At 33.3% G+C, this 17,404-nt stretch overlaps 1 protein-coding gene across 1 annotated transcript; it reads right to left on the bottom strand.

Moving 5' to 3' along the window:
* Positions 1-403: 403 nt before the first annotated feature.
* Positions 404-7,267, bottom strand: LOC111782854 (protein argonaute 5). The gene is made up of 22 exons (XM_023663675.1): positions 6,682-7,267; positions 5,879-6,093; positions 5,650-5,799; positions 5,434-5,567; positions 5,255-5,361; positions 5,060-5,163; positions 4,269-4,407; positions 4,016-4,132; positions 3,813-3,920; positions 3,656-3,727; positions 2,903-3,025; positions 2,647-2,809; positions 2,429-2,550; positions 2,209-2,346; positions 1,994-2,136; positions 1,825-1,887; positions 1,673-1,736; positions 1,466-1,589; positions 1,301-1,374; positions 1,117-1,211; positions 1,006-1,037; positions 404-913 (listed from the first exon to the last, which is right to left on the bottom strand). Exons 1-22 carry the CDS (start codon positions 7,189-7,191, stop codon positions 750-752), a joined length of 2,961 nt encoding a protein of 986 aa, XP_023519443.1. The 5' UTR covers positions 7,192-7,267; the 3' UTR covers positions 404-749.
* Positions 7,268-17,404: the final 10,137 nt, after the last annotated feature.

Genomic DNA, 17,404 nt, shown 5'->3' with positions numbered 1-17,404 from the left:
GCAACTACAAAAAACGGTCTTTTTTTATCAGTGTTATGGTTGGAATATTTTTTACCGAGTGTTTATTACCCTACATGACGGTTTGTAATTCAAAGCCTCAAAAAGTGACATTAACGTACTCCTAAATATGTTTATTAAAGTTGGATTACTGCACCTTTTTACACTACCATTCTAGCATATATGTAATGACTTGAAAGGAAAGATCTACCAAAAGAATTTCATTTTTTTACCAAATCTTTCGATTCTTTTCACAAATAAGTTGATGATTCATTAAATAAATAACACAATACATTTAGGATTCAGAGTGAATTCTAAAAAATGAACAAAAGTGTCAAGTTTGGATAGAAAAATCATATTACGATAATCATAAGAGGTATAGAAAGTATCGAAAACGTGTAGTAGATGTATAGTGCCACAAACTAGGTAGGCATGGTTTTCCTTAAAATCAGAAAATTTGCATAGTTGATAGTAAAACCTGGGTAGGTATACAAAACTAGTAGTATTTACATGCACATACAGTAACACCCACAGGTAGTAGTATTATATATGTGATATGTACTCCCATTCCCCCCAAAATATAAGCCACAAGAAGCAGAACAGAACAGAACAGAGCAGAGCAGAGCAGCCAAAACAAAAAAATCCCAAAAAGAGTATTTTTCTACCAATTTAGGGACTCATAAGTGCACCAAAATAAGACCCACCCTAAAAAGGAGAGGTGCATCAAAAGCCAGCCACACCCAAAAACACCTTCAGCAGTAAAACATAACATCCTTCACATTCTCCCTTACGTTCGGCATCCGCTGAACCTGAACAATCCCGCCGCCCAAACCCGTGGAACCGCTATCGGATGCATCACCCTCCATGTAGTGACGAGCTCGAAAAGCTGCTAGATGGGCATAGTATGCTGGGGGAACTGCAAACCAAACCAAACCCAAACCAACGTTTTTATAACATTATAACCAATGCTAACTATTATGTTATTAGAAAGTTTAAAACACATCATACCAATGGAAACAGACCGTGTGCACCTTGCATACCTGTAAAACAACAAAACACCAACACTATAATTCATGCATCGCACGCATAAAAGTTGATGAGAACAATTTTAATACTTACGTGTAGCATAGATTATTGGTAAGCATTTGCATCGCATCCGCACTGAAATTGTTTTCGTCGAATAGAACGTGATAATGTGTCGGTCTACTCGTTCCCTACACAGAACAAAAGGTCAATTTAGATTTCAACCAACACAGAAAGAACGTGGTGAGTACATATGTAAAAATGGTGAAAGATTCGCAACCTGTATGCCAGCATGGCTGTTTAAATAGAAATCAAACTCAGTTGGATGACAAATTTTGGTATCAACAACAGTACCTATCATCAAATACAAAAACCATAATCTAAATTATTACTCATGAATCAAGAATCATCTTCCAAAAACCACAAATTAGATAAGATCAATAACCCGGAAGGATGTTTCCACTCCGATCAGTATCGCGACTGGTGGGGAAAAGACGAGTATGATGCCTCTTTTGCACGACTATAAAGGTAACCGGAGGTTGGTAATCCGCTTCAAGGGAGGCACATGCCTGACTCAAGAACAAAGACTAGTTTAGTTAGTCCGTTAAAAGGGGACGTGAAGATCAATGGTAATTTTTTACTACTATCGTACCTTCCTGATTGCATCCATCTCATAAAGTAGAACTTGTGAGAATTGTCCTTCACTTACACCATCTCTGTCAATGGAATAACCAATATCATCAAACAAATGGATTAAATCCAGCTTCATTCATTTATTCTCCAAAATACAAAAAAATAACAGACCTGTAGAATATTATTCTGTGCGGTTTCAAATTCGTTGACCTTCTAAATGCGATGAAAAGCTCCCTGGCAACCAAAAAATAAATATAAAAATAGTCGAGAAAAGACCGAAAAAAACGATATCGTTTTCAGTAGTTTTCAAATGTTAGATAACTATTCTGCAGCTGCTTACCTAATCATCCCTGCATGCACCAACCCTCTTTGAGGATCTTCAAATTGTTTGTACAAATCTTGTATAATTTCTTCACGGTGAGCTTGGGCTGAAACAATACCCCTATACTTCGTTACCTCAGGCCAGTCCATGGAGGCGACAACCTGAAAGTAACCATTTACGCCTTCACCAAAACAACCATATAAAAAATAGAAAATTAAGCACGCAGAACTTACAGCTGCTATTGAAGGACTAGAGTCCTCTCCTGGTTGCGGGTGCGTGACATCTGCTCCAAAGATTATTGTAGGCTTCTCCGAGACAACAGGAATTTTACGAAGAATAGCATCAGTTAGGACATTGTTTCTTCCCCCAACCTATAGATTTTTTGTTCGCTTAAAACGATTAATCAAATGAAGTTATAAAGATAATCTCAACTCTAATAGAGAGCACACAAACCTTAACGTTGATTTTAAGAGCCACATTTTCAAAATATTGCTTGTTTAGCTTCTGTGCCTGCCTAGGCTGGCAACATTGTGAAACAATTCCGAGTTCTGTCTCGCAAATCCTTTTAATCTTCCCTGCAGGGACCAACACAATTCAAAGTTGCCTAAGATCACACCCACAGGAATGTATTTAATGAGAATAATATTCTTATGAAGAAAAGATTAGCTCACCATAAGAACCAGTAACATCAGGTAAAATAATTATGAGTAGCTGAAGAGACTTGCCCTTGGGTCCCAAAATGTTTACAGAGTCCTTATGAATACCTCTAAGCGTAGTGTCAATTTGATTTGGATGTGCAGCACGTATGGGAAACAACGGAGCAGGGGCAAAAGCCTTTCAATAGATCTCAAAGCGTATTAACACATTATCAAGAATGAACCAGGACATGTTAACACATTATCAAAAAAGGAAGTTCATAGTGCTTACAATTCCTTTGCTTCTGCACATGTTAACCAACTGCTTGCAAAATTCAGATGGCAAATCTTTATCCAACCGTGAGGAGAAGGTCACACATGCCCAATGTTCTACTGTACCACCATTGATCATTTTCTAATATACCACAAGAATAAGGTTAAAATAGTTTATCAAAACAACATATTTTCACTTCACAAAAAAGGTATATCAAATACTTCCATTAACAGTTGAAAGCCAAGTTGCAAAATTATATCATAACTACAACAAAATGTCTTGAACAGTAACAAAGGGCCATTCAATTTTAAGTTTCACAGAATGCTCATAGGTACCCAAAGAATAAGATGTTTGAGAATAATACTTTTAAGAATCATAGAAAACACAATGGAAAAATTATCAAATTTTTATAGGAACAAATGACGTTTGTATTTTTTAGATCAGATTAATTCATAAATTTTATTTAGCTAAATGACATATCCCTCCTCCATTCCCATCTTCATTCCTATCTCATACCCTTCATCGAAAGGGCCCATAATAGATTATAAACGAATAGAAAACTCAATAAGAATTATACCAAGAGGACGATGGGAAAGGGAAAACAAATAAAATATAATCATGTTCTAAATTCTTAATCAACTCCAAACAAATAAGTGAACTAACAGCAAATAAGTGAACTAACTGACTCCAGCAAATTAACAAAATGATAACATTCGTGAAGTGGATGATCATCAACCTATAAACCAATGGCGAAATAAAAATTTTGGCCACCTTATTAATCATATTCCACTGACCCATCCGTGGATCAACCCTTGATTCTCCACCTGTTTCATGATAACTGAGCTGCAATATTAAGTCACGTCATCAGATTAAAATTAAAAAATAAACTACTCCAGCATCTTTAAACAGTTAAGATTGTTAAAATTACCGATGGGGATGGCAAAACACGAGCATCAACATTACATAACTCTGATCTAACTTCAATGCCAAAATCCTTAACAATGTCATCAGTATTATACCTATTCCCTTCAACCATCTGCCAAATGAATACATTATAATAATAAATAAATAAATTATACATCAAAACCTGCAAAAGAAAAGCGAACAAATGGACAGAAACCATGCTAGTACCGTCTTTATACTCCATTCCCTATTCTCAGGTCTCTGACAAGTCGCTCTTAACAGCTCAGTTACTTGCCGTTCATTCAACTTTTTGGTATATCTCTGCCCGTTAACAATTCTACAAAGCTACAATATCAATAATAAACGGTAAGAAAGGCCTCATCAAAAANTGGTAAGAAAGGCCTCATCAAAAACTATCTTCCGAAATCTGTATGGCAAGAATCCTTTGAATCATACATATAATCATATCAAACATACATACCTCCATAGGCAAATAGATGGGCTTTGCATCATTACCAGCTTGAATAGCAGGTAGAAATGCTGACCTGAGCTTAACACCATATTTTTCAAGAAAGTATTGACTAACAGAGATTCGGGTACTCTGATTATCAAGAGTAAACCTAGAAAAAAAAAATCAAGTAAAACAATACCTTAAGAAGTCAAAACAAAATGTCGAGAACAATAATTTTATTAGTACCTAGGTAACCACTACTGAACTCAATTTTAATACAAAGAATCNATCAAGTAAAACAATACCTTAAGAAGTCAACAAAATGTCGAGAACAATAATTTTATTAGTACCTAGGTAACCACTACTGAACTCAATTTTAATACAAAGAATCTTCATTGCAAATACCGGATTCTTCTAAATACAAAAACATGGAATGCAATAGTTATACAAGAGGAATAAGGCTGGAACCAGAGCAATTTATAACAATGTCCTTTGTTCGCGAGCTACATTCTATTGATCATCCTAAAGCACAAATATCATTCATTCAAACATTTCAATCTAGAAAAAACCTAGTTCCTTCAAACATGCACTAAGAAAATCAATTCATGTTTCTCCCTCATTCTAATGACAGTTATCTAACAAAATCATTTTTGAGCGAATATCAACTTCCACATCAGTGACCATCAGAACATCACGTCCCCAAATGTATATACTTAAATATGAAAAGCTAAAAGAAGATGAGGAATTCAAATAATAACAATTCAAATGCATTTTCTATGCTAGGTCCATAATAATATGGAGAAACACAAATATTAACTCACATTAATCTGTCTACAGGCTCTGATGATATCCCAGTAATTTTGTACGTCCTGGCATGCTCCCCACACATTAATGCCACCTTCACACCTCTAAGTACTTTTTTTATCTGACATTAAGCAAAAAAAACAGCTGCTATATATTATGAAATCTCCACTCCAAAACTCTTAGACATCACATGCGCAGACAGTATCAATAACCTTCCGGAAATCCTGATCAGTTGCTGTTCGCAAATTCCTCAAATTGAAATGTTTAGAAATATAATCTGTCACATATATTGGTTCATAAAATGATCTGGCTGACACATCTGCAGTACAGAACTCATGAACGTTAAAAAGAGCAGCAGTGACAGAGTCAATTGATAGTAACAAAGAGTTACCTATATTTAAAGATAGACCCATTTGTACAGGTCGCAGACTTTGATAATATCCTCTCCAATACTCAACACCATTACCAAGTTCACCTGGTTTTCCGAACTCGGTTGAGAAAAATGACCTTCCAACAACTGTGCAACTGAAAAAAAATATATATATATAGTTATCACTTCCATCCATGTGTAACAAAATAGAGTAATTGGAGTTTCATATAAACTAACTGGATAGATGGTGTAGTTCTCAGAACTACATCAAGAACTTGGATAGTTTCTTGAGGAGCATCTCGCTGCCGTCCATGTAAAAACTGTTGTAGATGATTGAGGTCTGGCTTGGAAGCAAATTTGATAGTTACTTTGAATTCACGTTCTTTCCTGTAGAGTGAATGACAGATAAACTCAATATTGATTATTTATTCATGGACAGAAACATGCGAGGTAACTGAAGACATACCTTTTTGGTTGAGAAGACCCGGCATCATCATTACGGACTAATTTAATAAGAAACTCTTTGGACACAAATGGAAGTTCACCAGCAACATAAACACTTTTCCCACCATCATATGCTAGAAATCTTCCACCTAAATGAGATTCTTTGTACATTTTTGCAAGCTGGTGTATTATGTCTCGGCAGACCTTTTTGGATGTAACCTCAGGTGTAATAGAAACCTAAAACCATAAATACAATTATACGTATGAATGATATAGCCATTAAGTTACTAAGAACACTCCCAAACCAGTAGTAAATGGTTATAACAAATTTTAAGATGACGCTTGAAAAGATCAAATGTGGATAACAAAAGTTCAACAGAAAAGATTATATCAAAACTAATTTAATCATGAACTCTTTGGACGAAAATGGATGATGATCAGCAACATAAACAATTTTCCCACCATCATGCGTAATAGAAACCTAAAAGTATAATTATACATCTGAATGCTCTAGCTAATAAATTACTAAGAACACTCGCAAATCAGTGCATATGGTTATCAAGAAGTTCAAGAGGATATTTCAAAGATCGAACGTGAACAAAAAATTCCCAGAATAGATTACGTCCGTATATCAAATACAAACAATACACCAAAAAAGAACCAAGAATGTAACACGACTCGGAGGAAATGAAAAAAATATATATATATAAAGAGCGGGCCTTAATTGCAGTGTATGGAAGATCCTCTCTGTAGCAATGAATTAAATGACAGAGAGTCAACACTAAAAAACATAAGATTAGACGAAACTAACAAATAGAGGCTTACATCGTAATGGTAGAGATCTTTATCTTCAACTTGTACCAGAAAATGATTAGCCCGAACAACAACTTTGCGCCCAATGGTTCCATATCCCGGTCTCTTAGCCACAGTCATAGCCTTAGATGAAGACGGCGGAACATTCTGCAGTACCAATGTCTTCTCCAACTGTGCCTCGATCCTCGAAGAAGAAGCCTCCGGCTGTGAAAGAGCAGCAGTTGTAGAAGATGAAGAAGATGCTCCCGCAGATGTCTCGAGTGGAGGACGGGAAGCAACCGGAGTAGGCTGAGGAGTCGGAGAAGGAAACTGCTGTGTAGCCGGATGATCCACCCGACCTCCATCTCTCCCACCGCCGCCTCGACCACCTCTTCCCCCACCGCCTTGACCACCTCTTCCACCACCGCCTTGACCACCTCTACCTCCGCCACTTCTACCACCACCACCGCGAGAAATTGCCGGAGATGACTGCCCTCCACGACCTCCGGCACCACGACCACGACCACCGCGCCCACTAGACATTTTACTTGGACGAAGAAATCTGGAGGAAGGAAGGAAGAGAGTAACTTCCGATCGGAGGATTCACAGTTATATATATATATATATCAACAGAGAGAGAGAGAGAGAGCGAACAGAACGAGAGAAAAGTAGAGGGAAAATGGAAAACAAAACAGGTGACCTTTTTCTTTTTTCTTTTTTATTTTTTCTTTTTTTGTTAAAATTTTGAAACCGATTTTAATTAATTACTCAATATAATTAAATGTAATTAATATTTTATTTAGGGCCAATTTGATTTTAATTTTTATTTACGTTTGGTACTGGATAAAAATACTTTTAAGAATTTCATATAAATAAATATTTTATTTTTATTACATTACTTAAATTTTAAATAATTAATTAATTAATCTTAATTATTTTACTTTTATTCAATTATTCAAATTAAATTTTAATATATGTTGATTTTAATAATTATTCTCATGCAACTAAATTTAATTAAAGTATATAAACTTCTACTATAATAATTAATTGTACATATTATAATTTTTTTTAATTAAATATAATTAATAAAGTGTATTATTTCACTCTAATATATTTTCACCCATATCTTTATTTTACAAATTTAAATTAGGGGTGAAAAAAGGTTAGGCGGGAAAATATTTTGGACCAACCAAATTTTTAAAAAAATTTATACTCGAACATCTCGGTTATGCTACCGGAGGTTTTGGGAAAGTCGGAATAGGAGAGCACTCATCTTGAAATGGGCTTACTACTTAGATGCTTTCAGCAATTATCCGCTTCGTACTTCGCTACCCAGCGTTTACCGTAGGTACGATAACTGGTATACCAGATGTGCGTCTTTTCCGGTCCTCTCGTACTAGGTAAAGGTTCTCTCAATGCTCTTGTCGTGATCTTGTCTTGAATTCTCAAAACTTTAGTCCCTATATTATTAATTTTCGAAATAATCTTAAAAAGTAAAATATAGTTAGAAGGTTAAAAATGGATGTAATTATGAAAAATTAAAAGTAATAAAAATTAAAGAAAAAAAAATGATTAGATAGGTAACTAAAAAGATTAATTTAACGTTAATTTAGGAAGAAAAGAATGGTGCTACATTCCGACGGTTTTTACGACTCTTTTTTACCCTACAGTGCCGGTTAAAACCGACACGTGGAGGTTAATGGTTAGGGAATCCGGTAACTTCTACATCGTGCCCTTAACTTTTAACAACTCGTAGTTATATTGGGCGTGGCTTGCGAGGGAAGCTTTTCGTTTTCCTTTTTTTTTTTTTTTTTTTTTTTTTTTTTTTTTTTTTTTTTTTTTTTTTTTTTTTNAAATTAATTCCACCTCATCATTAAAAAAAATATTTAATTTTTTCATATTTATATTTTATATTTTAAGTTTTATTTTTTTATATACAAAAAAAAATTAATTTTGACTAATTTTCATCCCTAAATTTTCTAAATTTTACGGTATTCTCACTCTTAATTAATTAATTAATTAAGGTTAAATTAAAAGTGAAATATATTCAAATTTAAAAAAAAAATTAATAAATACATTTAATCTATTAATTTAAAGGATTATTTTGTAATTATTTTGTAAAATTAATATTAATTTTTTTATTATAATAATTGTGGTGAATTAAAATTAAGTGTATATTTAGCTACCGTAAAAATAGGTAGTAAATTTGGTTGGTTAGATATTCTATTTATGGGATTATAAATACTATAAATGACAACTATATTTTGAAATCACTATTGAAATGGGAATTTGGAATCAAACCCAAAAGAAATAGCCATTTTGAAATTATATTAAAAAAATTATAATCTTATTAACTAATTAAATAAACCCACTTATTAATTTAACTTCAATCAACAAATAAATTAGTGTAATGTTTTTTATAATCTATATTACGAGTATTTGTCCGTCGAGTTGGTGGGGTCGAGGAATTTTTTTAGATTCAAACCAATGGTTTCTGTCTTAAAATTTTCTTCTTGAACCGAGGCCAGAGGCTCGAGCATAGCCGTAGTTAAGAACGAATAGGCTTAACTCACTTGTGATTGTTGGCCTTAGTTAAGAACGAATAGGCTTAACTCACTTGTGGTTGTTGGTCGAATAGGCTTAACTCACTTGTGGTTGTTGGTCGAATAGGCTTAACTCACTTGTGATTGTTGGGCCTAGTTAAGAACGAATAGGCTTAACTCACTTGTGGTTGTTCGCCGTAGTTAAGAACGAATTGGATTAACTCACTTGTGATTGTTGACCGTAATTAAGAACGAATAGGCTTAACTCGATTGTTGGCCATAGTTAAGAACGAATAGGCTTAACTCAATTATGGTTGGAGAGTTAACTCAATTATGGTTGGAGAGTGAGTGTCACACAATTACAAGTCTGATCAAAGTGCGATGAGTCATAGTGTTTTTTTTAGTATATCTATATTTTAATAATATATTAAAAAATTCATACATTTGGTGACGTGTAAAAATGGTAAGTTTAGTTCTAATTTTTAAATATTGACGTTAATTTATTAAAAAAAAAANATATGTTGATTTTAATAATTATTCTCATGCAACTAAATTTAATTAAAGTATATAAACTTCTACTATAATAATTAATTGTACATATTATAATTTTTTTTAATTAAATATAATTAATAAAGTGTATTATTTCACTCTAATATATTTTCACCCATATCTTTATTTTACAAATTTAAATTAGGGGTGAAAAAAGGTTAGGCGGGAAAATATTTTGGACCAACCAAATTTTTAAAAAAATTTATACTCGAACATCTCGGTTATGCTACCGGAGGTTTTGGGAAAGTCGGAATAGGAGAGCACTCATCTTGAAATGGGCTTACTACTTAGATGCTTTCAGCAATTATCCGCTTCGTACTTCGCTACCCAGCGTTTACCGTAGGTACGATAACTGGTATACCAGATGTGCGTCTTTTCCGGTCCTCTCGTACTAGGTAAAGGTTCTCTCAATGCTCTTGTCGTGATCTTGTCTTGAATTCTCAAAACTTTAGTCCCTATATTATTAATTTTCGAAATAATCTTAAAAAGTAAAATATAGTTAGAAGGTTAAAAATGGATGTAATTATGAAAAATTAAAAGTAATAAAAATTAAAGAAAAAAAAATGATTAGATAGGTAACTAAAAAGATTAATTTAACGTTAATTTAGGAAGAAAAGAATGGTGCTACATTCCGACGGTTTTTACGACTCTTTTTTACCCTACAGTGCCGGTTAAAACCGACACGTGGAGGTTAATGGTTAGGGAATCCGGTAACTTCTACATCGTGCCCTTAACTTTTAACAACTCGTAGTTATATTGGGCGTGGCTTGCGAGGGAAGCTTTTCGTTTTCCTTTTTTTTTTTTTTTTTTTTTTTTTTTTTTTTTTTTTTTTTTTTTTTTTTTTTTTTATGTGATTGTTGGGCCTAGTTAAGAACGAATAGGCTTAACTCACTTGTGGTTGTTCGCCGTAGTTAAGAACGAATTGGATTAACTCACTTGTGATTGTTGACCGTAATTAAGAACGAATAGGCTTAACTCGATTGTTGGCCATAGTTAAGAACGAATAGGCTTAACTCAATTATGGTTGGAGAGTTAACTCAATTATGGTTGGAGAGTGAGTGTCACACAATTACAAGTCTGATCAAAGTGCGATGAGTCATAGTGTTTTTTTTAGTATATCTATATTTTAATAATATATTAAAAAATTCATACATTTGGTGACGTGTAAAAATGGTAAGTTTAGTTCTAATTTTTAAATATTGACGTTAATTTATTAAAAAAAAAAGTACATAATTATTAAAAAATATATAAATTTAGTGGTTGTAATATCTTATAATTATTTATAAAATCTATTTAAATATATTAAAAAAAAGAAAGAAAAAAAAACAAATCTAAAAGCTTGAAACTACGAGGAAGCCAGTGGGTGCAAGCGGCACTTATTCCATGGGAGATTGAAAACGACAGCGTTTGGAAAGGATCTGTGTGGAAGCCAGTGGGTGCAAGCGGCACTTATTCCATGGGAGATTGAAAACGACAGCGTTTGGAAAGGATCTGTGTGGAAGCCAGTGGGTGCAAGCGGCACTTATTCCATGGGAGATTGAAAACGACAGCGTTTGGAAAGGATCTGTGTGGAAGCCAGTGGGTGCAAGCGGCACTTATTCCATGGGAGATTGAAAACGACAGCGTTTGGAAAGGATCTGTGTGGAAGCCAGTGGGTGCAAGCGGCACTTATTCCATGGGAGATTGAAAACGACAGCGTTTGGAAAGGATCTGTGTGGAAGCCAGTGGGTGCAAGCGGCACTTATTCCATGGGAGATTGAAAACGACAGCGTTTGGAAAGGATCTGTGTGGAAGCCAGTGGGTGCAAGCGGCACTTATTCCATGGGAGATTGAAAACGACAGCGTTTGGAAAGGATCTGTGTGGACCCCACTCTAGTTGGAGAGTTAGTTTCAATAATAATAATAATAATAATTTATTTATTCGAGAAAATGAAGGAATAAATGGTGGTCCTGCATTCCGTACAAGTTAGTATGTTTCTCTTGTTAGGAAATTAATTCTTTTTTTATTCCATTTCTCCTTTATCTAATCCTTAAACTTTTCAAAATATATTTTTTAATTAAATTGTCGCTATGCCGATCATTGTAGCTAGCCCATGCATTACTAGAAATCACGACTCTTCACAATTGTATGATATTATCCACTTTGAACAACATAAGCTCTCATGGTTTTACTTTGGGCTTCTCCAAAATGTCTTATAAACCCATGATCATTCCTTAAATTAGCCAATGTGGGACAATCCTCAACATGCATACCAGCATTCGCTTTGTCAACCTAGCTCGATCGACATGCGCGTACTCAAATCAACATACTCTTTTGGTGTGTGCACCAGCCATCCAGCTGTAGCCCTAATCAGGGGTCGCATGTGACTCATTCTAGTCGATTTTCAGTGTTCAGCTCTCGTCTCTACTCGATGACTTTCTCGATTTAAACGAGCCAGTTCAAAATCGTTAACCCATTCTACTGTTTTGGTTGTTTTGGATTTTGCAATTGAATTATACAGCGATTGATTGATGAATCTATCTATCTCGGACGTGATCGTGATTAAGATAATAAATAACTATTGAAAAATATGAAGATTTAGAAAGAAGATATAAGAATACTTTTTGACCAAGTTATGAAGGATTTGAGTGGAAAGTAAGAAACATGATGAACAAAGAATATGATAAAGACATGAAAGGATTGGACAAAGAAAAAGGATCATTGGAGAAAGATTCTCAACCCTATTTGCTTCCACACTTCCATAGTCCAAATCAATATTAATTCCCTTTGTCCTTTACTTTACGATCAACCCGGCCTACCTTAAGCTATTGATGTTGGGTTGAGTTAGAATTTTTTTCGATTTGGGTTGAGTTGGGTAAAAAAAAATTGAATTAAAAAGTTTGGGTCGGTTTGTGGGTTGACATATCTTTTGTCGGGTCAACCCGACTAACTAAAAAATAGGGTTACAATTCAACTCTACTCTACGCTACTTTTAAATTTATTATGAAAATTAAGAATATTTAACCTTTATAACCAATGTCAGTGGTGTGTTGTGACTTATGAATGTTTGATATTTGAACTTTATGAGATTTTAGTTATTAATATAACATGTATCGTAGATAAGTAGGGGGTTCAGTTGGGTTCAGTTGCGAAATTGATTCCGGTTGCTCAAATTATCAACCCAAAATGTTAGGTTGGTCTAAAAAATTTCTCAAACCAACCCGAAATACGTCTAATTAATATGAAATATAAATTTATAAACATATTTCAAAATTTAATTTCTTTAATTCAACATAGAAAATAAGCATTTAAATATTTGATAATTATGTTAACTAGTAAAAATAGGGTAAATATGCTTGAATTTAAAATGGAGGAAAAGGGTATAAAAATGTACCACAAAAATGCTAAAAACAATGGTAAAGGCATTTTTACGCCACAATTTATCAAAATTATATATTATTCCTTTCTTTCCGAATATTTCTGATAAGATAAGGAAATCAACTACAAGGGGGTAAGATTCGGATTACCTTGTTAATCGAATATCTCAAGACAAGAACATTGTTTGAGATTCGAATCACTCCAGAAGCAAGATCGATCATGTCTAGCTTCAATGATTCTTGTTGATCAAATATCCCAAACACTTGTTTGAGATTCGAATCACTCCACAACCAAGATTGATCATGTCGAGCTTAAATGATTCTACATGCAATCTAAACTACATAAAATTGCAAAGAAACTTAGCCATCGGCCAAAGAAAAGCACAAATGCTTCTTTACTATATTTTCCAAGTCTACTTACAAATACAACATACATGGCTTTATATAGTCTCAAAAAATGAAACTATTAAAGGCATTACAAGAGTGGTAACATTCATACTTAATGGCCATAATTAGCCATTATGTAATTGTAACCTAAATATGTAATTGTAACCTAAAGTAAATAAAAAGTCTTAAAATACAATAAATCTAAATTACTCTAAATTGTAACTCACCCAGAATTTACAACAATCAAACTTTATTCTTCTTCAATGTAGCAGAATAGAAACATCTTTTGATAATTTTGACAACCTTTTTTTCACATCTTCATTGAAGTATATTGTATGATTGATGTCTCTTGGTTCATATCAATTTCTCTAAAAGAATTATTTAAATTTATGTAAATAAAAATTAAATTACAAGTTTAAAAAAATTAATAAACACAAAAAATTTCTAGTAAATCTAAAAAAAAATATTTTATTTTTGTTGAATAAATCCATTTCAATTTTAACAAAAAAAAATCATAATAAATGGTATTGAAAAAATTGAAAAAATTGAAAAAATTATTTAATTTTAAATTTAATTGAAAGATTAAAAAGATATTAAAGAATTATTAAAGTTGGTTAAAGATTAAATTCGAGAATAATTTTATCTGTGAAAGGAAGAAAAGAATAAAAATAAAAAGAATAAAATAAATTAGAAATAAAAGATCAATAAAAATATATTTATTTTAATTAAATATTTAAAAATAAAATAAAATAGTATTATGAATTGACTCATTGGAGACTTTGAAAGGGCTGGTGGGGCCCACAGAAGAGAGCGACTGACACGGACTTTTAACTCCTTCTTTTAAGCCACCAGACGCCACGTCATCCGAATGACGAAAGAGTAAGTAAATGACACGTTGGCCCCACCGTAGCCCACGTCAGCATCTCCTGATTGGCCAATCCGCACGCGTTTGGTTTCCTGTTTCTTTCTTCGTCGCCAAGAATTTTGTACCTCACGCTCCCCCCATTTACTTTGGTATTAAGTCTTTTATTTTTACTATTTTTAATTTTTTTAATTTTAAATTGTGTTTTATTTACTTTTTTTAAAAATTAATTATATTATTTAATAAACTTTTGTGACACTGGAATAAAATAAAGGTATATGAATGAACCGATACCGACTAAAAGATATAAAGAGAATTAAAAGTATTAGCCGACTCAATCATAAAAACTTCAAAATTAAGTTACTTTACTTTAAACAATTCTATGACGGGAGACCTTATGAAAATTTTACTAAAAAGCTTGTGAGTACAAAGGGAGATATGTTGGTTCGTGGGATAGGATAATGTCTAGGTCATCAGGTGTCAGGTCGAGAATCCAAATTAGTGTAAGATCTTCATAAACTCGTTAATGTAGATTTTAACGAAAGGTTTAGCTCCAAGGGCCATTTAGTTACGGGTCAATTTGGGTTTAGGTAGTTAACGTCACTTGAGTCCAATATTAAAATTTGGGACTAATTCCTAAATTTTGTTCCTTACAAATTATTAATATTTCTGGCGTACTTTGAGAAACAAAAACAAGATTGAATAGATGAATGAGTTTCGGAGCTTCATTGGGATCACTAACAACATTAAACTTTCTTATTTTCATTAAACTTCATTTTCCTTACCTAAAATAATCGTTACCTTTGTTACTAACAAATAAATCTTTAAATCAAATATCGTGGTAACTAAGTTATGGGTATAATTATGAACTTATAAGTAGGCTACTTATCGAGTATTTTATAGTAACCAGTTATTACCCTTTTTTCTGTTGGTTGAGGAGGGGGCGTTTAGGAGTTGTGCGCCCACAAAGGAGGGTCATTTTATATCGTCAGTCTTTTCAATTTTAATTTGTAATTTAGTTGTGTCTCGATCCCTAGTCCCTAGTATTGTATTTAATTCAAATAGTACTTTTGAAATGTAAATATATTTGTTTATATATATATTTAAATGTTAACGTTTTTTTTATCATACTTTTCATTATTTTAAGTCGCAAATGAATGTTGTTTCATGGTTAAGTAGTGCATTGATTTAGGGCGCAAAATTGCACTCCAAATTGGCAATTTTGATACATCATTCGAGGCAATGTTGGGGCGAGTCGCAACCTGCTAGCTGGCTTGTAGTATTATTGCAACCGAGTCACATAGCCGAACTATAAGATTCCTTGTGACCATAGAATTATTTTGACATTTTTACCTTTTTCCTTTTGTGTTTGTGTTTAGATCTACCATTATAGACTTTTAAACTTTTCTTTAAACTTTTGATCAATTCTGATAGGTCTAAAATTTTAGAAGGTATTTAATTGGTGTTTATGGTTTAAAGCCAAAATAAGGGAATAGATAAATGGCAAAGAAAAAGAAAAAAAACATCAACATATGGCAAACCTATAGCTCGAGGTTGCAAAAATGGTGACAACCAAACTAGAACACTACAAGAGATTCTATAAACTATAAGGTGTTGATATTCGTGCAATAACTAAGACATCGAGGTGATACTCGTTTTCATCTTTGACAGCACACTTGTGGAAAAACGATGAAATAAGAAAATATTAATAAATGATGATTCTCGAAGCAACATATTCCCCTTTTATATAATTTTTTCCCAAAAGAGATTGTTACGGGTCAATTTACTTTTTTTACGTCTTACTAGCATGTTACGACAGGTTCTTTAACGTATTCCACAACCCGTTCTTAATGGTCCCAATTTCCTTTAATTAAATTTATGTGATGACTCGAACTTGAACTATATGGATATTGACTCGAACTTGAACTATACGTTGGATATTGTCATTCTTCGGTTCAAAACACTTCCTAATTTCCTATAAAATTCATCCAAAATAATTTATTCCATGAATTTTAACGCAAGCATAGCTCACGCTAAACTTGGCAAAATTACACAACAACAAACAACTCATAGTGGAACAATAGATTTTGTATATGATTTTACCTTATAAGACAACTTTAGTTGCTAATTCCGATATTTATATGTTTGAACATCTTAAACCAAATTATAATATATAGTTTTTGGCATTTTAAATAGAAAGTCAATATTTTTCTCCATTTGCTACTACTTCTTATAGGCTTTCAATATTTAACAACTACATATTGAAGGTGCCCGTCATTGGTTCTTGTTCTTCCCTTATCCATCAAAAGGGCCATGGCAGACATTTTTTCACATTACATTAATTGTTTTGCATTAAGCTTTTTCTTAAAATGAAAGAGTTAGTGAACTATAGAATCCAAGTGAGTTGTCTCTCCCCTAGCCCCTAAGTTGTAATTCATCAATAAATGTCGATATACTGTAAGAATACGTAAGAATACGATTTTACCAATATATCATCGATATATCGATGAATATCAACAATATCTTTATTCCTAGTAAGCAAATAGTAACTGTACACAAAAAGGAGTAAACAAAATCCAACCATCATCATTGAATGCAACTCTGAAACGTTTTTGGACCAAATGGCTGAAATTCATGTCGTAGACTAATATGACTTGGCCAAACCCCAAATGAAACAATTCCTCTCAGAAAAGTTTTCAAAGGAAAACTAGTATGAAGAACCATTAGAACTCTCAATTGATTACCAAATTAGTTCATGAATTACAATATACAAGGACAGTGTACATACTGCTAGAGAAGCTTACTTTGGGATAGAGGTGTGAGATCACTCATCGGTTGAGGAGAACGGAGCATGCTTTATAAGGGTCGATTAGGGAGGAGAATGAAGCACTCTTTGTAAGGGTCGGTTAGGGAGGGGAATGAAGCACTCTTTGTAAGGGTCGGTTAGGGAGGAGAACAAAGCACTCTTTATAAGGGTCGGTTAGGGAGGAGAACAAAGCACTTTTTATAAGGGTCGGTTAGGGAGGAGAACAAAGCACTTTTTATAAGGGTCGGTTAG

The sequence above is a fragment of the Cucurbita pepo genome, chromosome LG20, assembly GCF_002806865.2.
Source record: "Cucurbita pepo subsp. pepo cultivar mu-cu-16 chromosome LG20, ASM280686v2, whole genome shotgun sequence".
Lineage (NCBI taxonomy): Eukaryota > Viridiplantae > Streptophyta > Magnoliopsida > Cucurbitales > Cucurbitaceae > Cucurbita > Cucurbita pepo.
The sequence above is the reverse complement of the archived record's forward strand: the minus strand, read 5'-3'. Positions and strand labels throughout refer to the sequence as shown.